At 41.9% G+C, this 14,332-nt stretch overlaps 1 protein-coding gene across 3 annotated transcripts in view; it reads left to right on the top strand.

Annotated features, from left to right (window-relative positions):
* The window catches only part of ALG6 (ALG6 alpha-1,3-glucosyltransferase), a 59,574-nt gene that overhangs the window by 3,049 nt on the left and 42,193 nt on the right, over positions 1–14,332 (top strand). Inside the window, exon 5 of one of the 3 annotated variants that reach the window (XR_016210983.1) lies at positions 1,539–1,668. Coding sequence is in view for 2 of the 3 variants with exons in the window: in XM_089300542.1 (XP_089156668.1) it covers positions 1,720–1,801 (82 nt within the window). In the remaining variant the exon portion in view is untranslated. Of the gene's footprint in view, positions 1–1,538; positions 1,802–14,332 lie in introns of those variants that run through there. The other 2 variants (XM_089300542.1, XM_089300541.1) reach the window with 2 other exon arrangements.

Raw genomic sequence — 14,332 nt, 5'->3', positions numbered from 1 at the left:
CTTGGGTCCCTGCAGCCTGTGTGAGATACCTATATGGAGTTCCAGGCTCTGACCTCGACCTGGCCTAGCCCTGGCCATTGTGGCCATTTGGGAAGTGAACCAGTGGATGGAAGATTGATTTATCTCTTGCTTTGCCTTTCAAATGAATAAATCAAAATCTTAAAAAAGAAAAATAACAGAGGATGCTGATACCGTCATCCCATATGGATGCTGGTTCAAGTCCTGGCTGCTCCACTTCCGATTCAGCTCTCTGCTAATGTGCCTGGGATAGCAGTGGAGGATGCTCCAGATACTTGGACCCCTTGCACTCACCTGGGAGGCCCAGAAGAAGCTCCAGGCTCCTGGCTTTGGTCTGGCCCAGCCCTGGCTGTTGTGGCCATTTGTGGAGTGAACTAGCAAATAGAAGAGCTCTTTCTGTCTCTCCTTCTCTCTCTCTCTAGCTCTGTCTTTGAAACAAATCAATAAGTAAATCTTGAAGTTAATAAATAAATGCTTGAGTCATTCTGCTTGATTGAGATGCTAGATGTCATTACTTCAGGAATTGTTCATGGATTTTTTATTTTATTTTTTAAAGATTTATTTATTTATTTGAAAGAGTTACACAGAGAAAGGAGAGGCAGAGAGAGAGAGAGGTCTTCCATCCAATGGTTCACTCCCCAGTTGGCCTCAACGGCCAGATCTACGCTGATCCGAAGCCAGGGGCCAGGGGCCCAGGGACTTGGCCATCTTCTGCTGCTTTCCCAGGCCATAGCAGAGAGCTGGAAAGGAAGTGGAGCAGCCAGGTTTCTAACTGGTGCCCATATGGGATGCCGGCGCTTCAGGCCAGGGCGTTAATATGCTGTGCCACAGCGCCAGCCCCAGATGTTTTTATGCAAATAAGAGTGATTTTAGCCCAGTAGGTGGAATGTACCAGTTTTTCCTTTCATTTTCAGTTCTGTTATTATTTTTATTTTCCTGAAAATATTTAAATTAATGTATATCCTAAGGAAAAAATGGAAAAAAAAGAAACATGTATTTGATTAATTTTTACCATTTTTGTATTTTCTCGTAAGATTTGGAGCTCTTCCTGATGACTTTTGCAAAGGTTTGTTTCTCAAAGAAAGTTGGTGTGCTTCCTACAAGTATCATTTAAAAGAAGAGAAATAAGAAAATAAAACTGCAGTAATTGTTTTAGTGGAAGACTTAACAAACTAAATATAAAGACAGAATTCTTTTGTTCTGTTCCAAAGGTGAAGCTCCCATGTGTACCTTTAGCTGGGCCTGGAGGTGGACATATGCTAGCTGGAACTCACTGGCTACTATTGACCTGGCTCTGTTGTTTCTTCTCTCCGAAATACTCCTTGTGAGAGCACATCTAACCTGTATCTTTAGACTTGTTGAGCCCCTTTGACAGGAAGGGCTAAGGGATGTGGAACTTAACACTACCCCTTCCCTCTGTGCCAGTCCTCCCGCTCAATTCTCAATCTTTCTTCTTAGTTTAATAGCCTTGTTGTTACAGGTGGTGCCCTGCTAAATCTTGGTATCTTTTTTTTCTTCAGGCTACTTCTTCACAGATGTAATGAATTTTTACTCCTTGGAAACAAAGCATCATTTGAAACCATCTCCAAATTCCAAAGAAGTGATGACATTCCCCTGATCAAGTAAAGAAGTGATTGACTTGGTGCTAAAAGTGCCTGGCCCTGGCCCTGTTTTACATCCCCGCCCTGACTTTGAGGAACCATGGAGAAATGGTACTTGATGACAGTGGTGGTCCTAATAGGACTGACAGTACGGTGGACAGTTTCTCTTAATTCTTACTCAGGTAATACATTTCTGACTGTTTAAAAGACGGGCAAATATAACTTTAAATAGCTCTTTTGGCTTGTTTTTGTGGTCACAGTTTAGAGTTTTCTTACTAAGAGAAGAATTTTAATTGGTGTGTCAAGAAAATACATCTAAACGTCTAATTCTAATAAAAAGTATGTGTGGTAGCTAAATGGGCCTTTTGACTTGAGAAAACAAAAACATATTCTAACTGGAAAGATGACACATTCAGAGATGATTAAGTATGTATAGACATTGCAGAAAGACCTGAGTCAGTACCCCAAAGGCTGGAGTAGAGCCAAAGGAGGAGTAAGATTAGAAATGGGGGCGGGGGGGTGATAGAATGTGGTCCTGGAGACTGTGGGGTAGGATTAAATTTAGCTCTGGGAGTATTTATGTATTTAAGATTTGTTTATTATTTATTTGAAAATCAGATTTACATGGAGAGAGAAGGAGAGGCAGAGAGAGAGAGGTCTTCTGTCTGCTGGCTCACTCCCCAGTTGGCCGCAAAGGTCAGAGCTGTGCTGATCTGGAGCCGGGAGTCAGGAGCTTCTTCCGGGTCTCCCACATGGTTGCAGGGACCCATGCCACAGTGCCAGCCCCTCTGGGAGTATTTATTTAGCACTTCTCGTGTTCAGATATTGTGCTGGGTGCTTGAAATACAAAGGTACTTCAAAAATTTCATGGAAAATGTCTATGAAAAACTGCATAGATTCCAAACATTTTTTTGTCCCAAAGTAAACATCTTTTAATTCCATTTTCCATGAACTGTTTGAAGTACCCTTGCACAGGTGAATATCCACTACTCAGATAGGCTACAAATTGATAGGTAAGTGGTCACAGTACCATGTGATAGCTATGACATAGAAGTATGTTTGGTGTATTATTAGAAGTGAATGAGTATACATTAGGGAAGACTTCAGAGATGTTTGATTTCAAGGTTTGAAGGATGAGTTGGAATTGTCAAGCAGCTCAAATGGGGAACGTGTTATAGAGCAGGAACATGTGCAAAAGACAGTGCAGGCATGAGAGAGCATGGTTATCATAGGTGTTCAGTATTGTGGTAGCATAAAAAGATTTCTGAAAGAAAAAGTATGGGAAGGCAGTGGCAGGAGATTTGGTTATTTAGTTGGCTAGACAAATTACTTGGTTGTAGAAAATAACTTATGACAGGGAGATGAGTCAGTAGTAGTAATAATAGTAGTAATAGCCGTTAGAGCTCTTTTTTGAGTATTTACTGTATGCTGGACACTGTTTTCTTTAGTACTTACCACAACCACTGAAGGTAGATAATATTGCTCATTTATAAATGGAAAGTGAGATAACCAATAAATGAAAACTGATGCAGATATAATTGTGTTTGATTTCAGAGTCAGTGCTTTTATAATTGCGCTCTGATTTCTGACAAAGAAGAGGCCTAAGCCAAGTCAGTTAAATGCTCACTGAATTTGAGGAATCTTGAAGAGGTAAAATCACTTTAAAGCAGCAGAAACTTGGCCTCAAACTTTAGTTATTTCACCCATTAGCTTCCTGATCTTGTTGTGGAAGTTTCTTTCTTCTCTTTAAAGATTTATTTATTTATTTGAAAGACTTAAAGGGAGAGTAGGAGAGACAGAGAGGTGTTCTATCTGCTGGTTCACTCCCCAAATGGCTGCAACCATCCGTGGTGGGCCAGGCTGAAGCCAGGAGCCACGAGGAGCTTCATCCAAGTCTCCCACGTGGGTGGTCAGCATTGTAGGTGGCAGCTTAACCCTCTATGCCACAGCACCAGGGTGGAGTGGGGGGCCCCAGAAGTGTCTTAATTTCTGGAAGCCTCAGGTATCTCTTGCAAAGTGAGAGTATTAATACATACTTTAACAGGTTGTTGTGAGGACTACTTGAAATAATAGGTAAGCATTATGTTTGCTTTTTTGATAGTGTAGTGATACAGTCAGCACATTTAGGGTTCATAGCTTACCCCCTTTGATTTCACATTAGATTATTTAACCCCAAAATGTCAGAATGTCTGCTGTGCAGAAAATGGTCCTTGCTGGTGACTAAACCTTCAGGTCGAGTCTTTGGGTCGACCCAGAATAGTAAATGGGATCTTCCCTAGAGAAGTTCACAATCTAGTGAGTCAGGCAGACATGTAAATACAAACATATAAAGGGTCTTCAAAAAGATTGTGCAAAATGGAATTAAGAGATGTTTATTTTGGTGCAAAATTTAAAAAAAATCCATGCATTGTTCTTCGTAATATGCATTTCCTGTGAGCTTTTTGAAGAGCTCTTGGTTACATTACTACATTCAAATGTAGTGTGGTATGAACAGCACAGACTGGCTACACAAGAGATTTCTAGTACAGGCGAGAAAGCTTCGAGTGTAACAGTGAAGCTTTTTCTAAAAGAGAGAAGGATTTTACTAGGGAGAAAAGGAGGTGAGGAGAGGTAGGGGGAGACAGCATGAACTGAGACGGATTGCTCGTTGAGGAATGGTGACAGCATTAAGTGGGAGTGGAATACAGTGGGCATGCTAAGAGGAAGATGAAGTGGTGACATAAATGGCCTAGGTGGAGCCATACTAACGTATGAGGGCTCTATCTTTTGGACGATGCAAGTTTTTAAGCATAGGGGTCACATCATATTTCCTCCATTTTGTTTTCTTTATTTGAAAGTCAAAGTGACACACAGAGAGAAACACAGACAGAAATAGATCTTCCATCTGTTCCCGTCTTCTGCTTCACTCCCCAAATGCCTGCAACAGCCTGGACTGCACCAGGCCAGATCGAGGATCCTGGAACTCCATCCAGGTTTCCCGTGTGAGTGGCAGGAAAGTAAGTACCTGAGCTGTCACTGGCTACCTCCCAGGAAGTGCATTAGCAGGAAACTGACTCAGAAGCAGATCCCAGGCACTCTGATGTGGGCTGCAGGCGTTCCAAGTGGCAGCTTAGCCGCTGTACTGCAGGTTTGTTTCTTTAAAAGACAGCTCTCAGTGCTGCGTGGAGTTGGGAGTGTGGGAGGTGAGAGTGCTGGTAGGCAGATTACACTGGCAGCATCTGTGTGCATTGGCCGTAAGTGAGTTTATGTATTGGTCTGTATTGGTATATGAGTATTGGTGCACACAGCTGATGGCAGTGGTCCAGATGAGGGATGACGAGGGCCTAGACCAGGTCGCTAAATCTGAGCCACATTGAATGAACATCAGCAGAATTTAATGGCCAATTGTATGTGAGGATAAATAAAAGGAGGAGTTTGAGAATGGCTTCTTGTTCAGATACTGAGGCTCAAAACCAAGTGGTAGAGTAGATTCAGCAGGGAAGGTAATGGATTTCGTTTTGGGTCTCTGAAGATTGGGCTGTATTCTAGTCAGCTGGAAAGGGTGAGTTCTGAGAGAGAGAGAGTTTGGCTGGAGGTCTAGGAGTGCATAAATCCATCTTCAGCTGGCCCTGGAGAACACTTTATTACTGGGGTTAGGGAGGCTCTGACTTCACTCTCCAGGCAGCTCCCTGGTGAGCTAGGGCCGGCTAATTGCATGGCTTCTTTTTTTCTTGGCTAGAACCAAAGTAGTCAGGTCCTATTTTGGTTCATTTCTCTGTGAGCTCACACCAAGCATCAGATCTAGAGCAAAGCAAGTGCAAGAGATGCATTAAAATTTTTTTGCTCCAATTCTGGAGGCAAATTTTGTGTGCATCATCCATCCTAAGCTTTTCTGGTATTGGGGCAGTTCCCTCCTAGGAGAGTTCCTGTGATTCCACATCCTTTAAAACATTTGGGTACTGTTAAGTTTTTGAAGTTTTGTCAGTGTGGAGTGTGTTAAATGATATTTCATTGTGGTTTTGAGATTATTTCATTACTGATGAGATTGAACATATTTTCATGTTTATTAGCCCTTTGTATTTCCTTTTCTGTGAAAAACTTGTTTATACCATTTGTATATTTCTATTAGGTTTTCCCCTTATATGTTGTCTATTTAAATATATATACACAAAGACACTCCAAAAGTTCATGGAAAATGGAAATAAAAGATAAATTTATTTTGGTTCAAAGATTTTGAAATCCATGTAAACTTTTTTGTTTATATATTATTTTTTCCTTTCCTCATGTGTTCTCTATTCTGAAAGCTAACCTTCAAATGAGTTGCAAATACCTTTTCCCAGTTTGTGGCTTGTCTTTTCATACTCTTTTGCTGAACACAAGTGTTTAATTTTAAATAATGTTATTAGTCTTTTTCCCTTGTGATTTGTGTTTTTTTTTTTTTTTTGTATCTTCCAGAACTCCTTCTGTACTCGTAGGTCATGAAGATATTTTCCTAAATCCAGAATTTTTAAGTTTGTCTTTCCTAAATTCTGATCTCCTTAGAATTGATTTTTGTGTTTTAAGTTATGGGGATTCACTGGATTTTTTTCACTTGGATAATCAATTATTTCAGCCCACTTATTGAGTAGTCCAACATTTCACACTAATCTGTGTTACAGGTTCTGTCTTTTTAAGATTTTCATATACACATGGTTCTGTTTCTGACTCTCCATTTTGATCCATTGGCCCAATACTGCCATGTCTTATTACTGCAAGTTTATGATAAATCTTGGTATACGATGGAGCAAGTTCTCCCACCTGATAGTCCTGCTTTGTGAGTGTCTTGACTGCTCTTGGCTTTGTTCTTTCCTGTTGTAGTAGGCAGCATTTCTAACATGGCTCCCCAAAGCTGTCCTGCCTTCATAATCTGTGAAAATGGCATCTCTGTTGGAGTGGCTAGATTTGTCATATGGCACAGCTGACTTTAAAATAGGGGGTTGCATTGAATTATCCAGTGTGCCCAGTGCAATCATATGAGCCCTTGAAAGCAGAGGACTTTCTCCAGCAGAAGCGGACACTAGAGAGATTCAAAGCAGAATGACCCAATGATGTTGCTGGGGCTATGTGAGAAGGTTGCGAGTTAGCAAGGACACAGGAGTCTCAGATCGGCAGCCGCAAGGAACTTGTATTTGTGCGTATAGTCCGAGTGAGTGTGGGAGTAGATTTTCCCACTGGGTCTTCAGATGAGAGATGGGCTGACACCTTATTTTGGATTTGTGAGACCCTGAGCAGAAAACTGAGCTAAGCCCACCTACACTGTGTTTCTTTGTTTTTCAAATGTGAAGACTTTTTTTAAGATAAGTATTTATTTTTATTTATTTGAAAAGCAGAATGACACACACACACACACAAACACACACACACACACACACACAGATCTTCCATCTGCTGGTTTACTCCCCAAGTGCCCACAATAGCAGGGGCTGGAATGAACTGAAGCCAGAAGCCAGGGACTTCATCTGGGTCTCCCAGGTGTCACTCATACTTCTGACCTAACTAGCTGTGAGATAACAAAAGGATATCGTTTTAAGCCCTTCCCCCGCAAACTGTTGTGTAGCAAAAGAAAGTTAATATACACCGGTATGTGTCTTTTAGATCATACTAAGTCCTGTGAAATATCTTGTTGGGATTTTGACTGGAATTGTAAAATTCTGTATTGTTGATGAATCTTGGGGAGAATTGACAGTCATTACTGGAGCTTCTAGTTCATTAACATGTATGTTTTTCCATCTGTTTCTTTAATGTCTTTTGTTTTTGAAATATTTATTCAAAAGACAGAGTTACAGAGCAAAGTAGACAGAGAGAAAGAGGTCTTCTATCTACTAGTTCATTCCCCAAATGGCTGCAATGGCCAGAGCTGAGCTCATCTGAAACCAGGAGCCAGAAGCTTCTTCTGGGTCTCCCACATGGGTACAGGGGCCCAAGGACTTGGGCCATCCTCCACTGCTTTCTCAGGCCATAGTAGAGAGCTGGATGAGAAATGGAGCAGCTGGGACTCGAACTGGTGCGCATATGGGATGCCAGCAGGCCATCTGCTGCGCCACAGCACCAGCCCCTCTTTAATGTCTTTCAACAAAATTTTATAATCTTATACATCCTTTCTGAGATATAGTCCCAGGTTATCTTCTAGTTTTTTCCTCTGTATTGTAGATGGTATGTTTTTTTCTTTTTGTTTTAAAGATTTATTTATTTATTTGAAAATGAGTTTTTTTTTTTAAGATTTTTCATTTATTTTAAAGTCAGAGTTACATAGAGGGAGAAGGAGAGGCAGAGAGAGAGAGAGAGGTCTTCCATCTGCTTGTTCACTCCCCAGCTGGCCAAAATGGCCAGAGCTGCACTGATCCGAAGCCAGGAGCCGGGAGCTTCTTCTGGGTCTCCCATGCAGGTGCAGGGGCCCAAGCACTTGGGCCATCTTCTACTGCTTTCCCAGGCCACAGCAGAGAGCTGGGTCGAAAGTGGAGTAGCTGGGACTCAAACTGAAGCCCATACAGGATGCCGGCACTGTAGGCGGCAGCTTTACCTGCTACGCCACAGCATCGGCCCCATGAAAATGAGAGTTATAGAGGGGACCGGCTCTGTGGCATAGCCGGTAAAGCCACTGCCTGCCATGCCTGCATCTCATATGGGTGCCAGTTCAAGTCATGGCTTCTCCACTTCCCATCCAGCTCTCCGCTATGGCCTGGGAAAGCAGTAGAAGATGGCCCAAGTCCTTGGGCCCCTGCACCCATGTGGGAGACCCAGAAGAAGCTCCTGGCTCCTGGCTTCGGATCGGCACAGCTCCAGCCGTTGCGGCCATTTGGGGAGTGAATCAGAGGATGGAAGACCTCTATCTCTCTCTCTCACTCTCTGCCTCTCCTCTCTCTGTATAACTCTGACTTTCAAATAAATAAGTAAATCTTAAAAAAAAAGAAAGAAAATGAGAGTTATAGAGATGGAGGGAGAGATGAAGAGATAGATAGAGATCTTCCATCTGCTTGTTTACTCCTCAGATGGCCGTAATAGCCAGGGCTGAGCCAGGAACTCCATCCACGTCTCCCACATGGGTAGCAGGATCCCAACATTTGGGCCATCCTCCGATGCTTTTCCCAAGCCTTTAGCAGGGGGCTGGATCAGAAGTGGAGCAGCAGGACATAAACGGTAACAATATGGGATGCCAGCATTGCAGGGGTGGCTTTCCAGCTATAGCAAGACACTGACTCCAACAATGTCTTTTAAAAACTTTCTAAATTTTTTTTTGCTAGAAAAGTGTAGTTGACTTTTTTTTTTTTTAAAGATTTATTTATTTATTTGAAGGAGTTACACAGAGAAGGAGAGGCAGAGAGAGAGGTTTTCCATCCACTGGTTCACTCCCCAGTTGGCCACAACAGCTGGAGCTGCACCAGTCTGAAGCCAGGAGCCAGGCGATTCCTCCAGGTCTCCCACACAGATGCAGGGACCCAAGGAATTAGGCCATCTTCTGCTGCTTTCCCAGGCTATAGCAGAGAGCTGGATCAGAAGTGGAGCAGCTGGTACCTGAACCAGTGTCCATATGGGATTCCGGCACTGCAGGTGGTGGCATTTACCCACTATGCCACAGCACCAGCCCCTGTAGTTGACTTTTTACATTGATTTTTTAAAAACATTTTATTTATTTATTTGAAAGGCAGAATTAAAGAGAGTGAGGGAGACAGAGAGAGATCTTCCATTTGCTGGTTCACTCCTCAAATGGTCACAATGGCTGGGGCTGGGGTAGTCTGAAGCCAGGAGCTTCTTCTGGGTTTTCCACGTGTATGGCAGGCGCCCAAGTACTTGGGCCATACTCCATTGCTTTTCCAGGTACATAAGTAGGGAACTGGATCAGAAGTGGAATAGCTGGAACTTGAACCAGAGCTCTAATAGGGAGCTAGTGCATAGTGCTGGCCCCAACATTGATTTTTATATTTTGCAACCTTTCTAAAACCCATAACTATAATAATTTATCTGAGTGACCTTTTATATTATCTGTAAAATCAAATAATCTGTGACTACTTACAGTTTTGTTTCTTCCTTTTTACTATTTTACCTTTTCTTATTCTTGTCTTTTTATCGCTAAGTCTTTCATTACCATGTTGAGTGGACATCAGCCATCTTTATCTTCCTGATTTTACTAGTTGCTTTTAACTTGCCATTGAATACATTTTTGTTCTTGTTAGCATTGAGCCAACCTTGCTTTCCTGGAAAACCCTATTTGCTTGTTATGTATTATTATTATTTTTTTAAAGTATATTGCCACATTTGGTTTACTGATACTTAAGGTTTAGCAGTTCAGCTCATCAATGAGATTGTCCTGTAATTTTATTTCCTGAAAATTGTTTTTCAGGGCCTTGGGGTAGAAAATGCCTTTGTCAAGTTTGATATAAAAGTTATGCTAACCTCATAAAATGAATTAAGGAATAGTTCCTCTTTTTGTAAATTTGGTATGGTATAGAAGAGTGGTATAGTTTGTTTCTTAGATGCTTGGTAGCACTTGCTAGTACAACTACTTGGGCCTGGAATTTGTGGAAAAGTACTTAGTGATTTCAGAGTTCTTTAATGGTTATAGAACTGTTTGGGTTTTATTTTTTCTTCTTTTTTTGAAGATTTATTTATTTATTTGAAAGACAAAGTAACACAGAAAGAGGTAAAGACAGAGAGATCTCCCATCCACGGGTTCACTCCCCAAATGGTTGCAACAGCCATGTCTGGGCCTGGCCAAAACCAGGGTCCAGGAACTCCATCCAAATCTCCCATATTGGTGGCAGGGACCCAAGTACTTGGACCATTTTCTGCTGCCTGCCCAGGTGCATTACCAGAGAGCTGGATGGGAAACAGAGCAGCTGGGACTCTTAAGAGGGAGTTCTGAGCTCCTGGTTTTGGCCGGGCCCAGCCCTGGCTTTTGTGGACATCTGGGAAGTGAAACAGTGGATAGAAGATCTCTGTCTCTCTCTCTCACTCTGCCTTTCTAGTAAATGAAAAAAATAAACATTAAAAAACTATAACCATTCATACAGGAGAAGTATAAAAGGTAAGAAAACATGAGTGATTTTATGCCAATACATTTACATATGTAGGTGAAATGGACAAATTCCTAGAAAAATATGTTAACAAAAATAATTCAAGAAGAAATACATATTAAATATTAGTAAGCCAATATGCTTTTTTAAAAAAAGACAGTATATCACGTTGTGGTGCAGCAGTTTAAGTTGCTGCTTGCCACATTGGCATCGGATTCCAAGTCCCAGCTGGGTGTCTTGTGAGCACTGTGGCCATTATCCACTGCCTTCCAGAACAGAACAGAAGGGGTAGGAGCTGAGTTAGGAACTGGACCGAGTGTGCCAAGCTGTTCATTTTGGTTCCTCTGGGTGTCCTTCCATATTTAGCAGTAAGGATGCTTGCTTCCTCTCGGTTTAGAGTGAGCATCTCTCTCTCTCTCTCTCTCTCTCTATCTCTATCTCAACATTTATCTATGTATTTGAAAGGCACTGTTAGAGAGAGAGAGGGACACACACACACACACACACACACACAGAGAGAGAGAGAGAGATGTTCCATCTGCTGAATCACTCCCCAGATAGCTACAACTGCCAGGACTGGGCCAACCCAAAGCTAGGAGCCAGGAACTCCATCCTGGTCTCCCAAGCACTTTCCCAAGTGCATTAGCAGGGAACTGGGTTAGAAGTGAAGCATCTGAGACTTGAACTGGTATTCAAATGGGATGCTGGCTTTGCAGGAACCCGCTATGCCATAATACAGTCCTCTACTTAGTAAGAACTTAAAAGTTTTTATTTACCAGCAGTTTATAAAAGAGGGATTTTATTATGAGAAATTTTAACCAAATTCTTTTAAAAAAATTTCAATGTAAAGGCAATTTGTATGTACAATTAATAAAAAATGACTTGTTGGGGCTGATGTTGTGATGCTAGTAGCCCATATTGGAGAGCTGATTGGAGTCCTGGTTATTCCACTTCTGGTCCAACTCCTTGCTAATGTGCCTAGGAGGGCAGCAGATGATGCTCCAAGTACCTGAATCTCTGCCACCTATGTGGGAGACTTTGATGGGATTCCTGGCTCCTGGCTTTGTCCTGGTCCAGCCCTGGCTATTGTGGCCATTTGGTAAATATACCTCTCTCTGTCTTTCTCTCTCTCTCTCTCATACCACTTTCTATAAATAAATCTTTATAAAGCATTTATTTATTTATTTGAAAGGTGAAATGACAAGGGAGAGGCAGAGAGAGAGAGAGAGAGAGAGAAAGTCTTCCATCTACTAGTTCACTCCTCAAGACCGAAGCCAGGAGCCATGAGATTCATCTGGGTCTCCCACGTGGGTACAGGGGCCCAATCACTTGGGCCATCTTCCTCTGCTTTTCCAGGTGCCTTAGTAAGAAGCTGGGCTCAAGCAGTGCCTTAACCCACTACAACACAGTGCCAGCCCCAAATAAATAAATCTTTTTAAAAAATGATTTGTTCTTTAAATTTGACCATAATTCTGAATTTAGGAGTTAATAAAATGAACATTTAAGAAGTGCGTCAAGCCCATTCTCCTGAGACAGGATCAATGCCCTGTAAATATGTATTAGTGTGTTTTCTTTATGTAATTCTGAGTCTCATACCAATGAATTTGTAGAATTAATCACTGTGGAAGGAATCCTTTTCGCCTTTCCCAAGTGCAGCTCCCACAGGTGCAGTTGGGTTGTCCTTCTGGGTTGCTTTAAGGGCACTTTAGCAGTTTTAAAAACTTAAGTACTAATTTCATCGCCAGTGTCAGCTGAATTTATTGAAGTAGGTCAGACTCTGGATAGAAACTTGTTTCCCAACTCTAAAGAGACTCATTATCCATTCTTCTATTTGTTAGAGAATGGTAATAAATTCTTCCACATTGACCAGAAGTCTGGAGCAATTTCAGAAAATCTGGTTAGTTGGGTTTTTTTTTTTTCAGGTATAAGAAATTACTTAAGATTCTCTCTGACTTTTATTATCCCAGTGGACCAAAAACAAATAAAAACAAAGCAACAAAAACAATTCCTCTCTCCCTCTGAATGAAGCCATATTGAATGGTTGTGTAGAAATATGCACCAACCCCTCTGTAACGTACACACACAAAAATGCAATTGATTCATTTTTGAAAAGTTTATTATAGGCCATTCTCTCCCTTCCGTTTAGATTAATTAAGCAAATTTTTAATATACTACAATATGGCCTAGTAATATGGTTCTTCTGAACTCTTGAAAAAAACTTTGTCAATAGGAACTAAAATTCTAATTTGGGTAGCAGTTAGGGAATAGTCCAGTTACATGACGAGGTATACAGTACTGAAAGCTAAGTGTTTTGATAAGTCAGTCGTTAGCTGTCAGTGTGTTTTTCACTTCTAGGGGAGGATTCTTGGAGGACATAGAAGCTGAGGTGATCCTTGAAGGTTGGATATGAGTTGATGGAAGAGATGTGTGGATTAGGGAATAAGCAGCTTGGGCAGAGGCCTACCACATTAGTTTTTTAACCTTTTTTGTTTTCTCTTTTTAAAAGATTTATTTGTCAGAGTGACAGAGAGAGGGGTTGGGAAGAGACATAGAAATCTTCCATCCCCTGACTCACTCCCCAAATGCCTGAAAAAGCTGGGGCTGGTCCAAACTGAAGCCAGGAGCCAGGAACTCCATCCGAATTTCCCATGTGAGTGACAGGGATTCAAGTACTAAGGCCATCATCCACTGCCTCCCAGGTGCAGTAGCAAGAAGCCACATTGGAAGCACTGAGTAGCTGGGACTCCCAGGCATTCCAGTAGGGCATGTGGGCTTCCCCAGCAGCTCACTGTACCACAACACTGACCCGAGATTTAGAATGTTAAAGTGTCATGGTAGTTTCAAGACTTTGTTTTTTGCCAAGAAACAATATGTGGCATTGTGTTAAAGCAACTTTCTCATAATTACTTGGTCTGAGGGCCGGCGCTGTGGTGCAGCAGGTCAAGCTGTCACCTGCGGCGCCGGCATCCCATATGGGCGCTGGTTCATGTCCTGACTGCTCCACTTCCGATCCAGCTCTCTGCTATGGCCTGGGAAAACAGTAGAAGATGGCCCAAGTCCTTGGGCCCCTGCATCAGTGTGGGAGAACTGGAAGTAGCTCTCAGCTCTTGGCTTTAGATCAGCTCAGCTCCGGCCATTGCACCATTTTGGGAGTGAACCAGCAGATGGAAGATCTCTCTCTCTCCATCTGCCTTTCAAATAAATAAAGATAAATCTTTTTTTAAAAAAATAATTAGTTGGTCTGCCTGCACAGTGTCCAGCACGTGGAAACTCAGACTGATAAACTCAAGTGTTTAAATCTGCTGTCACACTGATTATATCAGCATCTTGCTGTCTCAGTGCGAATCTGCCCCGTGTCATGGAAAGTCTGCTAGATAGCATTATATCCTGAGAGTACAACAATGACTAAGATGTGGTTCCTTCTGAAAGATTGAGGGTGCGTGTGTGCATGTATATACTGTGGGTAATTTCTTCTGCCACTCAGTGTATATGTACTATGGATTGTAGATCTGCTTTCTCATGACTGTCTTATAGATGGGGTGTCTCCTTGGATAGAGATTCCAGCGTTTAAAGAATATTGTTATAATCCAGCCATTAAATCCAAACAGTTCACATAGTACAGTGTAGAACAGTTGGAGAGAATCTGGCTTTGATTTCAGTGAGCAGTACTACATTCTTCAGAAG

Source organism: Oryctolagus cuniculus, chromosome 7 (assembly GCF_051225735.1).
Source record: "Oryctolagus cuniculus isolate XC-2025 breed Fujian yellow rabbit chromosome 7, ASM5122573v1, whole genome shotgun sequence".
NCBI classification, from domain to species: Eukaryota; Metazoa; Chordata; class Mammalia; order Lagomorpha; family Leporidae; genus Oryctolagus; species Oryctolagus cuniculus.
This window is presented reverse-complemented; position numbering and strand designations above follow the sequence as displayed.